Source organism: Theobroma cacao, chromosome 4, assembly GCF_000208745.1.
Source record: "Theobroma cacao cultivar B97-61/B2 chromosome 4, Criollo_cocoa_genome_V2, whole genome shotgun sequence".
In the NCBI taxonomy this organism is placed as follows: domain Eukaryota; kingdom Viridiplantae; phylum Streptophyta; class Magnoliopsida; order Malvales; family Malvaceae; genus Theobroma; species Theobroma cacao.
In genome coordinates, this window is record NC_030853.1 from 25411744 (window position 1) to 25426037 (window position 14294).

At 29.9% G+C, this 14294-nt stretch overlaps 1 protein-coding gene across 1 annotated transcript; it reads right to left on the reverse strand.

The window, feature by feature from the left end:
* LOC18602587 (wall-associated receptor kinase-like 5) lies at nt 9222-13182 on the reverse strand. The gene is made up of 4 exons (XM_018120305.1): nt 12247-13182; nt 11287-12066; nt 10640-10852; nt 9222-10508 (listed from the first exon to the last, which is right to left on the reverse strand). The coding sequence occupies exons 1-4, from the start codon at nt 12941-12943 to the stop codon at nt 9310-9312; spliced, it is 2889 nt and encodes a 962-aa protein (XP_017975794.1). The 5' UTR covers nt 12944-13182; the 3' UTR covers nt 9222-9309.

Consider the following 14294-nt stretch of genomic DNA (forward strand, 5'->3'; position numbering starts at 1 on the left):
GGCCCACGTGTCACTGTAAACGAAATTTCATACTTTAATTATCTTTATTACTATATGAATAAATTTATTTTACTCTTACGCTACAAAAGTTATTTTAGGAAGACTTTGAAAATATTGTGTTTTAAGAAAATAGAATATTTTATTTAATGTTTTTATTATATTCAAATAGCTATAATTTTACTTTAAACGAATGTTTTAGACTTCAAAATTTAATTTAAATCATGAAATATGTGTTTCCACTTAGATATTACATTTTTTTCGAATTTCGAAATTTCAAAAAAAAAATGACGAAAATGCCCCTGTGAGCTAGAAAATAATATTTTATTATTTTGAGTTGGAAACAACTTATGTTTTCTTGAAATGCGAGATTTAATAACTGTCGCTCACTGGGGAGATGCGAAAGTTAATGCTAAGCCTTGCGGGGTTTCAATCGGTATTCGGGGTAATGAGTGCTTATCGGGACGTCGCGGCGGTTGTCACGGGCCCGATGAGAGTTCCGGGTCGTGACAAGTAAGGCATTGCATGACTAGTTAGTAAGGCATTGTGTAACTTAGGCATTGCTTAAAAATCAATCACGCAATGCCTAAAAATCAATCACGCAATGCCTAAAATCAATAACGTAATGCTTAAAAACAAGTCACGCGGTGATTAAGTTATGCAATGCCTAAAAATCAGTCTCACAATACTTAAAAACTAGTTTAATCAATTTCAACTCCTCAACTTTGGAGTTCTATGAATAAATCAATAAACTCAAGAACATAAAACACTTTTTTTTTTGCTAAGCCATGAAATTGTGCATTTCATAAAAGATAAGTTACAAAACTTCATAACCCTCCAAAGCAAGACAAAATATATTCTTACCGGGAGGGCCTTGCTCACTCTCCTTACAAAAAAAATATATATATACTCATTTTACAAAATATTCTCTGAACAATTTTAACTCAAAATCTCATAAAAAAAATCAAAATTCTCAGTAAACATGCTTAACAATCATCCCAATCCCATATACTACAAAACCGTGAACCACCATAAAACCCATCAAACATGCTTTAACTGTTCCTTCTTCTTGAGCCCATCATTTTAACCAATCCGATCCCACTCATCAGCACTGGCATCTCCATTGTAACACACGTTTCAAAGTAAGTCATCACCAGAAAGCATCTAATTACCACATTCATCATGTTGCCTATAATCACCATAAAAGAGCAAAATCGTTGTTCATCATCCTTGAGAACCCCAAGATCCACCATCCAAAAAAATAAAACAAAATAAGAAAGAGCTTGATATCATCTCTGCTCATTGGATGGCGAGATAAACAATATTTTACCAGAGAAAGAAATCGAGATTTAATTTTGAAATTTTTGTTTGGATGGCGGGATAAAGAAAACTGAAACCATTTTAATTTGTCTGAAATTGTTTAAAGGGTATTGTTGTCAAGTCATGCCAAAAATTGACTAAACTTAGTTAAAATTTTTAAAAATGATATTTTTGAATTTGGTTTATAAAGAAGGTTATTTCTCACAATTTTCTCTATTTTAAGTGACCAATGATTTCCAAGGGCGTGTTTAGTTGGAGAATGAAGTAGGTATTTTTCTCTTATTCTCATTTTTAATATAAAATTACATTTGGTTCAATGAAATTGTTATTTTTCGAAATAGTCATTTTAAGAGGGGCCTGAATAACCATTACCAAAGTTCGCTTTGATAATGGCTATTTTGAATTGTTAAGAATAAGAAAAGAAGTTGATTAAACAAAAATACTCTTTTACAATTTAAAAAATTACCTTATAAAATATGATAAAATATCTTTACTTTCTTAAGTTTTGATCGAAATTGCACGGAAGTCTATTAGTTTTCGATATGGACACATCGCCCTAAAAAAAAAATTTTTGTTGGACATGTAAGTCCACTAGTTAGTCAACCGTTAATATTTTCGTCAACTTGCTGATGTGGCAAGCGTAAGAAGATAATTTTACCCTTAATTAATTTTTAAAATTATTATTATATAATTTTATTATTTTTAAGTATTTTTATTAATGAAAAAAAAACCTCCCAAGATGAGGGGCATTGGAGCTCCCTTGAGGAGCCCCAAAGAGCACCTCATGCTCCCCTTCGTTGGGAGCATCGATTTGGAGCTCCCCTCCCTTGGGCCTTTAGAGCATCAGTCGGTGCTCCCCTTTTTTGGGGAGCACCGATTGGTGCTCCTTTCTTTCTTTTTTTTTTTAATTTTTTAAAAATATAATAAGTTTTTGAATTAATAAAAACAAAAAGAACACTTTAATCTTTTCATAATCTCTGTTAATGGTGTTTGCATTTTTGAGGCGGAGTGTTCATTGTGAAAACTAATGGACCCGCTTAAAATTTCGACTAAAACTTAGGGAGGTCGAAGTATTTTACTCTATAAAATAATACTAAACCTATTTTTTTTTCTCTCTCCACACTTTTTTTCTCTCTAAAGCACAGAAGACATAAAACTTTTTACTTCATTAAAAAAAAAAGGAAATGAAAATATTTAACTATTATTTAATATATTAATATTATTTAACTATAATAAAATATTATAAAGAATATTACTTAATATTATTATTTGAACATAATAAATGTAATAAAGAATATTATTTAGTATTATTTAAATTTAATGAAGAATATATTTTATCTTTTAATATTAAATATTATTTAATTATAATAAAAGGTTTAATTATGTTTTTAAAAAATTATTATTAAATTATAATAAAAATATGTTTGTATTTTGGTGTAAATATTATTTGATTATAATAAAACATATTTTGAATTTATTACTTAGAATATTTTTATCTTTTAACAAAATAAATTCTTTAATTTTAATAAAAGATATTATTATTATTTATCATTTATTCTTTAATTATTCCTAAAACTATTCCTGTCAACCAATTATTGGAATAAATCATAATAATAATTCCTATTTTGTTCAATTCTCATAAACCAAATTATATAATAGTTATTCCTTTCTTATTCCATTCCTATAGAATAACGATTTATTCTCTTTTTATTCTATTCTGTGAATCAAACGTACCTTAAGAATGTGTTTAATTCGTAAAAAAGAATAGGGTGGAAATAAAATAGTAATTCTATATGAATATAATAAGATATGAATAGATATTATGTAGTTTCGTTCATGAAAATGGAATAGGACGAGAATTGTTATTATTAATTATTTTAATGTTTGGTTGGTAGGAACAGTTTTAAGAATAACTAAATAATAAGTGATAAATGACACAAATACAATTTATTATAATAGTTAATTTTTAAATTAAAATATTTATTATTTTAATAATTTATTAAAAATATTAATAAATATTATTAAAATGTTAATATGATTATTTATCTTAACTTACAAAATATTAATAATTTATATTTCATTTAAAATAGTAATAATTTATAATTCAAAATATTATTTTATTTATTTTATTTTATTCTTTAATTTTAAAATATTAAAAATATAAAAAATTATAATTTAATTTTTAAGTTCAAAATATTAACTTGTTATAATTTATAATTAAAACTTAAACTTTTTAATTTTAAATTCATTTTAATTTAGTGAGAAAAGGATAGTTGGGCAGAGAGAGAATTTTTTAAAAATAATAAAATTATATTTTATACACTATAGTAATTCTTAAAATTAATGAAGGGTATTTTTGTCTATTAATATTTTTACTCTATTTCTTACCTCATCTCCCTTAAGCATGTTTGGTTGGGGTAAATGGCTTAACCATTCCCTCATCATTCCTAAGGAATTTTGGTTCCTTTGTTTGGTTGAGAAATAGTAAAAATAATGGCTATTCTCTAAAATCCTCCAAAACTAAGGAAAGTTAATACCACCCTCTCCCATGGTATTAGCTATTCCATGGTTGAGGAATAAACTCAAAAAATAATGAAGACAAAACCGCCCCTCACAAGGTTGAAAAATTACAACATTATTTGTATAAAATATTATTTTCTCTCTCTCCTCTTTCTCTCCCTTGATTCCAACTTTTAATAAAATATTAATATTTTAAAAATATTAATATTAAATTATAAATAAAATATTAATATTTATATGATCAATTATTAATAAAATAAATTATAAATTATTCCTATTTAAAAACAAAATAAATTAAAAATAAATAAACATAATATCATTTAAATTATATAAACAATATTAATAATTAAATCATCAATTCTTAATATTTTAAATAAATTACCAATTAATAATATTTTAAAAATAAAATAAAATAAAAATTAATCATAATAATATTTAAATTAATTAATATATTAATATTTGAACTATCTATTAGTAATATTTTAAATAAATAATCAGTTATTAATTTTTAAAAATAAAATAAAAAAATAATTGATCATAATAATATTTAAATTAAATAAAATATTAATATTTTAAAATATAAAACATTAAATTATAAATAAAATATTAATATTTAAATTATCAAGTATTAATATTTTAAAAATAAAATAAAATAAAAATTAATCATAATAATATTTAAATTAAATAAAATATTAATATTTAAATTATCAATTATTAATGTTTTAATTAAATTCTAGATTATTAATATTTAAAAAATCTAATAAAAATAAATAATCATGTAAATAATAAAAGGTGTTTTTATCTTTTTATTTTCTATTCCTTTCTTATTCTAAAATTATTGTTACCAACTAAACACTACAATAAGTCATAATAATTATTCCTATCCTATTCCCATTATCGTACCAAACTAAGAAATAACTATTCTATTATATTCCCACCTCATTCTATTCTCACATAATAACTATTCTATTCCATTCTTATCTATTTCGTCAATCAAACGTAACCTTAATGGTCATTTTAAGAAATGATAATTCATTCTAACCAAATAAGGTGTTAAAGAAAGATTATGAATAAGAGATGAATGATTATTCCATTTTCCCAACCAAATATGTTGAAAAAGCTTTTTCTCAAGTTTTAATTGCACCAATTTCTTTTTTTAAAAAGAAAAGTTAAGTCAAAAAGGGTAAATTGCTTTGGACATCATTAATAATTGCTAGCTTATCTCTAAAGCTATTTGCTTCTCTAAAAATATTAAAAAAAAAACCTATAAATACTTTTTCTTTTTGGAAATAAAGGCCCCGTGAAGAAATTACTTTTTATTTGTCAAATCAGTTATGTATTGAAAAATGTTATTATTACCTAACTAGGTAAGATTTAATTACTTAATAGATTGTTCACCCCTTTTTTTTATATATATTGTTCAACAATTTTTAGAAAATGAATATTGGCTATTGCTTTGGAGAAAATGTTTGTGCATTAGTATAGGGCAGCAAAGTTTATAAATTTCTCCAACTATTTCACTTAGTTGCTTAACAATTTGAACTTATGGTTTATAGAGATACCAAGTAGTTTTTCTTAAGCCAAATTATTTTGAGGAATTAGTTTGCAAGTATATCGTTAAGTCTCATTGGAATATGATGGTTAAATTAACCACAACACTAAATGTTACAATTTTCTCAACACACTTGTTGTTGATGGATTTTAATCCTTAGCCATATTTACATTTATAGAAACGAACTTGCATTCCAAAATGGTCAATATGCCAAGAAATTTGTTTCATACACTCGCAGTGAATTACAAGAAACTTGAAAGGTTTTAAATGATTAAAAATTAAGCTAATATCCCCAAATTAATGCACTATTAGTTTTTTTTAAAATATTTCATTAAACAGATATTAGCTCGAAGTTAAAAATTAAATATTTGTTGAAAAGAATTTTTTATATAAATTAAAATTTGAAGACAAAATTAAATATGATGTTAATTTAGAACTGTACAAACGAATTAAGTCAAACTTTAAGAATGACAAAAAGAATGATAAACTTTAAAAATAATGGAAAGAATGACAGATAGATAATGTCACGACCCGGAACATCCATCGGGCCCATGACAACCACCGCGACGTCCCGATAGGCACTCATTATCCGGAATGCCGATCGAAATCTCGCAAGGCTTAGCATCAGCTTCCGCATCTCCCCGGTGAGCGACAGTTATTAAATCTCGCATTTTAAGAAATCATAAGTCGTTTTCAAATCAAAACAATATAATATTATTTTTCGGCTCATAGGGGTATTTTTGTCATTTTTCTTCGAAAATACCAAAACCCGTCAAAAACATGATGTGTGGGTGAATAACACATGTTTCATAATTAAAAGTAAATTTAGATGTCTAAAATAATTATTTGAAATGAAATTATAATTGTTTGAATAAAATAATAATATTCAATAAAATATTCTATTTTCTAAATAAAAAATAATATTTATAGAGAAATCCATAATTTAATTTCTATAGTGTAAAAGCTAAATATATTCATACGTACTTTAAAGCAAATAACTGAAGTATAAAATTACTTTTACAAGGACACGTGGGCCCTCAACTAACCAATAAGATGCAAGTCTGTGAACCTACAATTTTGTCGATGTAAGGCTAACCGAAGTCCTTGATGCAATCGGCTATCTACCAACTATCCCGAGCCTGCAATGTGGGGAATTGAGGGTGGTGAGATTATAAAATCTCAGTGAGTAAACAATTACCATCAAAAGCATCTAAAGCCGAGTAGATGGAGATAATATAAAAAACGTTATATTTCAATAATGTTCATAACGCAAAATTCGTTTTGATCTATACCAAACAATTTCTTTTCATCAAAATTTTCCTAGCTTATTTGTTTATTAAACTTGGCCCCTATCAAAATCATTCTCACGGGTACCTTCGTCAAGGTATCCCACTGAGACTGCCAAGGCTGTTAAATGTCCCATACCCATAAACATATTTTCGCATTTGACACATAGTCGTTCCTTGGCGTTGGCTGAGTCTCACTCTCATGTGGTGGCCCGAACGTGAGGTGCACTCAAATCTTACCTCAGGAGATACTTCATCCAACATCTCCCCCCGGAGGTAAATATGTAATTGGGTTACCGTGCTCCTCTCATAGACAGTCCACGGAAACCCCCACCACTGCAGTAACCATTTAATATACCACCAAACCCATAAAATTTTCAGTAGCATAATATGGCTAATAAAATTTAATCCAATCTATCGAGACCAATCCAAAACTGTTCATATATTTCACATCAACCCAAAAATTTAGCCATCTTGCTACCATAGTGTCATAAGCCACAATTTCAATAACATGTAAAATCATAAATTTAACACAGTCTCCATATATTCAATTTTTCTAAAACAATATTTGATTTCAAAATCAGTATAAATCTCATTTTTATTAAAAAATATTTTAATTGAAAAACATAATATTTTATAATTTAACTCACCATTCAATAAAAACATCAAACAAGTATAATTACTCTAGATATTTAAGACGATAAATTGTCCACTCACAGTTCTAGGAGTCGATGTACTCCTAATCTCAGTCTTCAAGCACAATCTCTGTACTTTTACTAGTGTAATTTGCTCACTACCTATCTATAATGTACAATACATAATTCACCACATTAATACTTGACCATTATAAAATCAATTTAAGCTCGGTGTATATGCATGATATGAAATGAAAAATGCACGAGTAGACATCTAGACTCAGTATTGGCCTAAATCGATTTTTCATCCGATAAATTGACTAATGCGTCCAATTTCACTCCAAATTACTCCATTTCTTTTCTAATACTTCAATTCACCAAACATTATTCAAATAACACCACTTTTAGCATCAAAACCTTCCCATTTCTTCATGGAAAAATTCGGTCATTACAGTGCACTAACACCGTGATTTTTCCTACTTAATTTTCTCACCATTATTCATCATTTTCTAAGCCATTTCTCTTGACATAATAACAATCCATCACCCACACACATCAAGGAAGATTCGGCCAATGAAGATTCATGGAAAAAATGGATTCTTTTCTTATTGTTTTGCTTCTAAATATGCTAAACTAACCTTAATCACTAACATAACGTAAAATCAAACAATTCCAACTTCATTCTCTCTCCATACCCATTTTGACCAGTCATGAATTCATCATGAAAACTTGTAATATAACCATGAAAAATAAGGAGAAATGCATGGGAAAGGTAGGTCACAAGTCAAAATCAAGAAATTTTAACTTTTGTCACTTGTTTTCTTGAATTTCCACACTTTTTCTCTTCAAATTCCCCACCTAGGCTTTGTTCTCTTCCTTTTCCCTTTGTTCTTCTTGTTTTCTTTGTTTGGCCGGCCATATGAAAGAAAATAGGCTGATTTTATGTTCATTTTAAAGTTAAATAAATAATGAATATAAACTTGACACATGTCACTACATTATTGGTCTATTTTTTAAATTCTTATCTTTTAAGCTTTAAATCTCTACCACACATTATTCAAGGGTCCAAAATGATTATTGGTGAAGACCTTGTGTTGGAAAAATATTATGGGGGTGCAAAATTACCGTTTTACCCCCGGGGTGGTAAAATTACCATTTCACCCCTGTACTCCAAATTATACTAGAATTAAAATTTTTCACTTCTAAATCTCAAATCATACTCCAATAAGTCAAATGGGGCCAAAAAATATTTTCTAAAAACTTCCATTTTGTCTCTAAGTGGCAAATGACCATTTTACCCCTAGATAGTGAAAATTTCGGTTTGACTCCAAATTGATCATCGAACTCCGAATTACCATTTTGAGTCATCCCTGAGCTGTGAAACTCTTAATTTCACCTTAAAATTCCTATTTGAACTAGTTCGAGGCTTAATCGACTTAATGATACCATTAGGGGCAATATCGTCTTTTAACGATTCTTTGAACTTCCTAAATATACAAACATTCTATTGAGCATGAAATGACGTCGTAATTATTTTTTAGAACAGGGTTTGACAGATAAAATTAAGATTTTCTATTCATTATATCATTCTAAGCATTTCGTGTTTACAAAATTTCTATTCTAAGCATTTCGTAATTTGTTTCTTAATTCCCGTTCCAGACATAGGGCCTTAATCTATCCATTCGTTCATTTAATTTAAGTCTTATTCATGAATATTCTAATCACTGCCAACACTCTTCCTTCTGGTTTGCCTTTTAAGGTGTGCTAATCATTATGGCATAAATGTAACCATAAACAATTAATGTGATTGTTTTTTTATTAAGATAACAATTTAATAATTAAAAACTTATTTTATGACATTTTATTTCAAAACTTATTTCATAATTTATTTAAATTAAGGATGACCACAACTAAACATGAAGATGTATTACACAATGAAGATATATTACACAAAGTACACACCAAAGGAAGATTGCTTAGTGAGTGCTGGAAATTAGGATTATGCGTCTGATGGGAAAGTTACACTAGTATTAGTTATAACTGACCTAGTTGAACAAGAAGCCATATCCCAAGGTTCGATCTTGTCATCTATATCAGAATCTTCATCATCACTTTGTCGAATAACATTGGCTTCTCCTGATGCTCTAATCCGCTCTAGCTCCATCGCAACTTGTTTCATTGTAGGCCTTTTTCGTCCCTTAAGGTTCAAGCATCTTTTTGCTAACTGAGCAACGGCTATAATCTCTTCTTGCGAACCATCATTCATTACTTGGGGATCAAGAATATCAAACAATGATTTCTCATTCATTGAAAGTAGAAAAAGGGCTACCAAGCTTCTCGCTTCCTCTGATTGTGTTGAGGAGATGGGTTTTTGTCCCGTTAAAAGTTCAATGAGAACAACTCCAAAACTATAAACATCGCTTTTCTCTGTAAATTGACTTGACCGAAAATACTCTGGATCCAAATATCCGAAAGTTCCTTGAACTCGAGTGGTTAAATGAGTTTGCTCAATTGCAATTGATCTTGAAGTTCCGAAATCTGACAGCTTTGCTCTATATTTATCATCCAAAAGTATGTTGCTAGATTTTATATCTCGATGATAAATAGGGATAGAAGCAGAGCAATGCAAATAAGATAAAGCATTCGCTATTTCTGTTGCAATACGTAGACGCATTTTTCTTGTCAGTGGGAACTCTTCATTTTTATCGTGTATGAGTTGAGAGAGTGTTCCATTTGGCACAAACTCGTACACTAACAAAGGGACTTTTGTTTCCAAGCAACATCCTAAAAGCTTAACCACATTTCTATGGTTAATTTGTGATAAAATTATCACCTCATTAATGAATTGTTGAACCATCCTTTCATCTAATTTCTTTTGATCCTCCACCATTTTAGACTTCTTAATAGCAACAATGCTTCCATCCGTTAACATTCCTTTATATACAATTCCTTGGCCTCCTTGACCAAGGATTCGATTCTCGTTATAATACTCCGTAGCCTTTTCCAATTCCTTTGAGGTGAACAACTTTATTTGATCAACATTACCTTCATTGCTGGACAACTGCTGTTGCAGTAGTAAACCTCCATTCCTTTTAAAGTACTTTTGCTTAAGTTTGCTACTTTTTCTTCTTTTTAGTACTTTGTACATACTCCATGTACCAAGCAGTACAAACAGTGTCCCAATACTTGTGCTACAACCTGTACAACGCAAAGATATATACATATAAAAGGTGAAATTGAAACCATTAATTTCAAACAAGAATTAAAAGCCATAAATATATTTCAATAATGGTGCATGTTTTCAATTTGAAAGAGAATTTAATACGCACCTATAATGATCGCCCCAGCTTGAGTCTTTTTGGCCAAAACTGTTGGTGATGAATAGTTATATTCTTTTGGCTTGCACACATCTTCGGTATGGTTATATTGATATCTAGCAGGGCATGGCGAACAAGACTTGCCAGGAGCATTCACACAAAGCATATGACAGTACTTATATTTAGAATACTTATTATATTCAGGAAATGCGCATTTGCTTGGTTCTGTCATTTATGAAATGAATAAAATAAAGTTATTTGCACATAAAAATATGTTAAGAACTACTATATCTAAATTTATATTCATACCTAATTGCTTTTCTTTTCTTCAAAGTTTGGTGCAAATTCACTATCTTGAAACAAGGAATATTGTTATACTCCCTCTATCCTATTTAAGTTGTCCTACGTTGATTTTTGTTAGTAAAAAATTTTCAACTTTAAATCTATTATTAAATATATTTTTATCGATTAAATTTTATAAAATATATATCTAAAAGTTTAGTTCATTCAAAGTACTTTAAAATATTTTTTATATTTTTTATCAATAAAAAATATAAAATGAAAGAATTAAGCTGAACCAAAAAAATTAAAAATTAAAGACTTTTATTAATGAAAACTTAATATATGACAAATTTATTAAAAAATAAGCAAGTACATACCTTCGCATATATTAGTAAAGTAATAATCCTCGTTGGTGTGCTCTGTCATTCTGCAAACACATAGATGTGCGTAGCCCAAGTTTGTCCAACAATATTCTTCATCCTGGCTACATAAGATCTCTGAGCCTTCGTTCAACTTACACGGCGCAACTTTTGGTGTGCCCCATCGCAGTGTTGTAGAAAAGTTTTTCTTACTGCTTAAGTCAACGCGGTTTGAATATATTAATGAAATTTTATCAGTCAAGAAAGCAGATCCGCATGATCTATTGCTGCCATTACTAGGATAAATCTCTGTCATGTTTGCAACAAAAGAACTGAGACCCTGAGGAATACTCGTAAAGCAGCGACCGTAGGAAGTCACAATATTGCTACAACCGGATTGCAGACAGCCACCAATAAGATGAGTTTGATTGTGAAGAATAGTAGCCAAACTGCCGCAACCTACAGATACGAAATAATTGTCGATTGAGAAGAAAAACGGGCTACCTGTTAGGTTGACACTAACCCCATTATTATGTATATCCTGGCATTGGATATATGTTACAGGATTGTTCACTTGAACGCTTCCTAAGGTAAATGAAGAAGAGAGTAGTTCCAGACCGATGCTGCTTAAGAAAGGTTTTTTCCCATCGGCGGTTTCGTTGCAAGTTACTTTGAACCACTCATTCATGTAACAGCGGGCATCCATTCCAAATGGGTATGCAATATCAACTTCTCCACAGCTTACTGTACAATCAGACTTCTGATCAGATACTGCCTTTAATTCTTTGCATCGTGTGTCTGCTTATCAAAAAGAAATAAATTGCACCAAGTTAATATCAAGGCAAACAAATTCACAAATATTTCTTTTTTGGGTAGTTTTAAAAAAAGGAAAGTCATCGAAACAAGAAACAAAAAACAAAGAGACATTGTCAAAGATTGCTAGTTAATAGTTGTGATAGTGAGTAGCTACATATTGACCTCCCAAATTGCATTTCACGGTATCCCACTTGAGCACTGCAGGAACATGCGTCGTACTAATGTTTACGTTACCGTCAAGGAGGAGCGCCGAATCTGTATCCAACATACCCCAGTAAAACAAGAAAACAGATGATCTGCATCTCTTGCTGTCCTTATGATCAGGATACATCTCTGATATGGTTGCGGTATAGGATTTCAGATTTTCAAGAATTGAGCCGTGGCAGCTAGAAGTGGAAGACACGTCACCACATCTTGGCTGCAGGCAGCCACCAATACGATAAGTTTGATTACGAAAAATAGTAGCCAAATTGCCGCAACCTACAGACCCGAACCTATTGTAGCTATATGGGAAGGAATATGGACTGTCAGTTAGGTTGACTCCAGCAACGGCGACGTTATTATCTTTATTGCCGCAGTTGACAGAAGTTACTGGATTGTTGATCAACACAACTGTGGGGGTCGAAATCAGAAGCTCCAAATTGATGCGACTGATGAAAGGTTTTAGTCCGTTAGCAGTTTCCTTGCAAGTTACTCTAAACCACGTATTCGCAAAACAGCCGGCTTCTATCCCAAATGGAAATGAAATGTTAACATCCCCACATTTTTTCTGACAACCGAGCTCGCCTGGTTCTTGCGATGCTGCTGTTTGTATTAGCCATAGTAGCAAGATGGAGTAATACACCGAGTGAACACCCATTCGCTGTTTCTCCCTCGTTCGATTAATTTGTTTCTGCAAAGGGATTCTTGTGAAGGGATTCCTGTGAGGAGAGTTGAACTATTGCAAATAAGTAAAAGGATGGAAAGGAAAGGAAGATTGGGGTAATTCCTTAACTACAAAGCAAGTGAAAGAGAATAGGTGCAGTAGAGTAATAGTTGATAATATGTTAAAAATAAGTGAGCAGAAGAAAATTAGAGAAAGAATATTTAGAAAGAAGCCCTTGCAGACGATATGTTATTAGCTCTAAATTTTTTTTTTAAAGAAATTGAACTGTGAAAACTCTGTGTAATAAAAAAAAGTTATTCAACAATAAGATTTAATTCACAAAATAAAGATCAATTAGTCGGGTGAATTTGTGAAAAGTGCTGATTTTTTTGAATGATTGTGTATTGCTGGTACCTGTCCCTGCACAAAATAATGATTTTTAATAGCGACAAGTCGATAGTTAATTGCATGCTCGCTGATGAAGTATTCAGCCCACCAACGTTGAATAATCACGAGGAATGTTGCTTGCCCCTTTACGATATGTTTGGTAAAAGAGGGAAGGAATTTGGAGTTATCAGAGAATCCGAGGAGAAAAAAGGCCATTAATATGACACAAGGCTGAAACAGGCAAGGGCAAAGCTAACATTAATGCACTGTCATTTTTTTTTTTTTCAATAGCCAATTTGACGTTTTAAACAACCAATGATTTCTAAGGGCGCGTTGGTTAGAGAATGAAATAAGCGTTTTTCTCTTATTTTTATTTTTAAGATAAAATTACATTTGGTTTCTCTTATTTTTATTTTTAAAGTAAAATTACATTTGGTTTAATATAATAGTTATTTTTCGAAATAACCATTTTAAGAAGGGCCTGAATAACTATTGCCAACGTCCGTTTAGATAATGGTTATTTCAAGTTGTTAAGAATAAAAAAAAAAGTTGATTAGAAAAAAATATTTTTTTACAATTTAAAAAATTACCTTAAAAAATATAATAAAATACATTTATCTCCTTAAGTTTTAATCGAAATTACATAAAAGGTCTATTAGTTTTCGGTAAAGACATCTTGCCCTAAAAAAATATTTTTCACTGGACACGTAGGTTCAGCCGTTAGTCAACCATTAATATTTTTGTCAACTTACTGATGTGACAACGGTAAAAAAATAATTTTACTTTTAATTATTTTTTAAAATTATTATTATATAATTTTATTATTTTATTAATTAAAAAAAACCCTAACAAAATGGGGAGAATTGGAGCTCCTTTGGGGAGCCCCAAAGAGCACTTGATGCTCCCTTCCATTTGGAGCACCGATATGGTGCTCCCTTCCCTTAGGCCTTGAGAACAC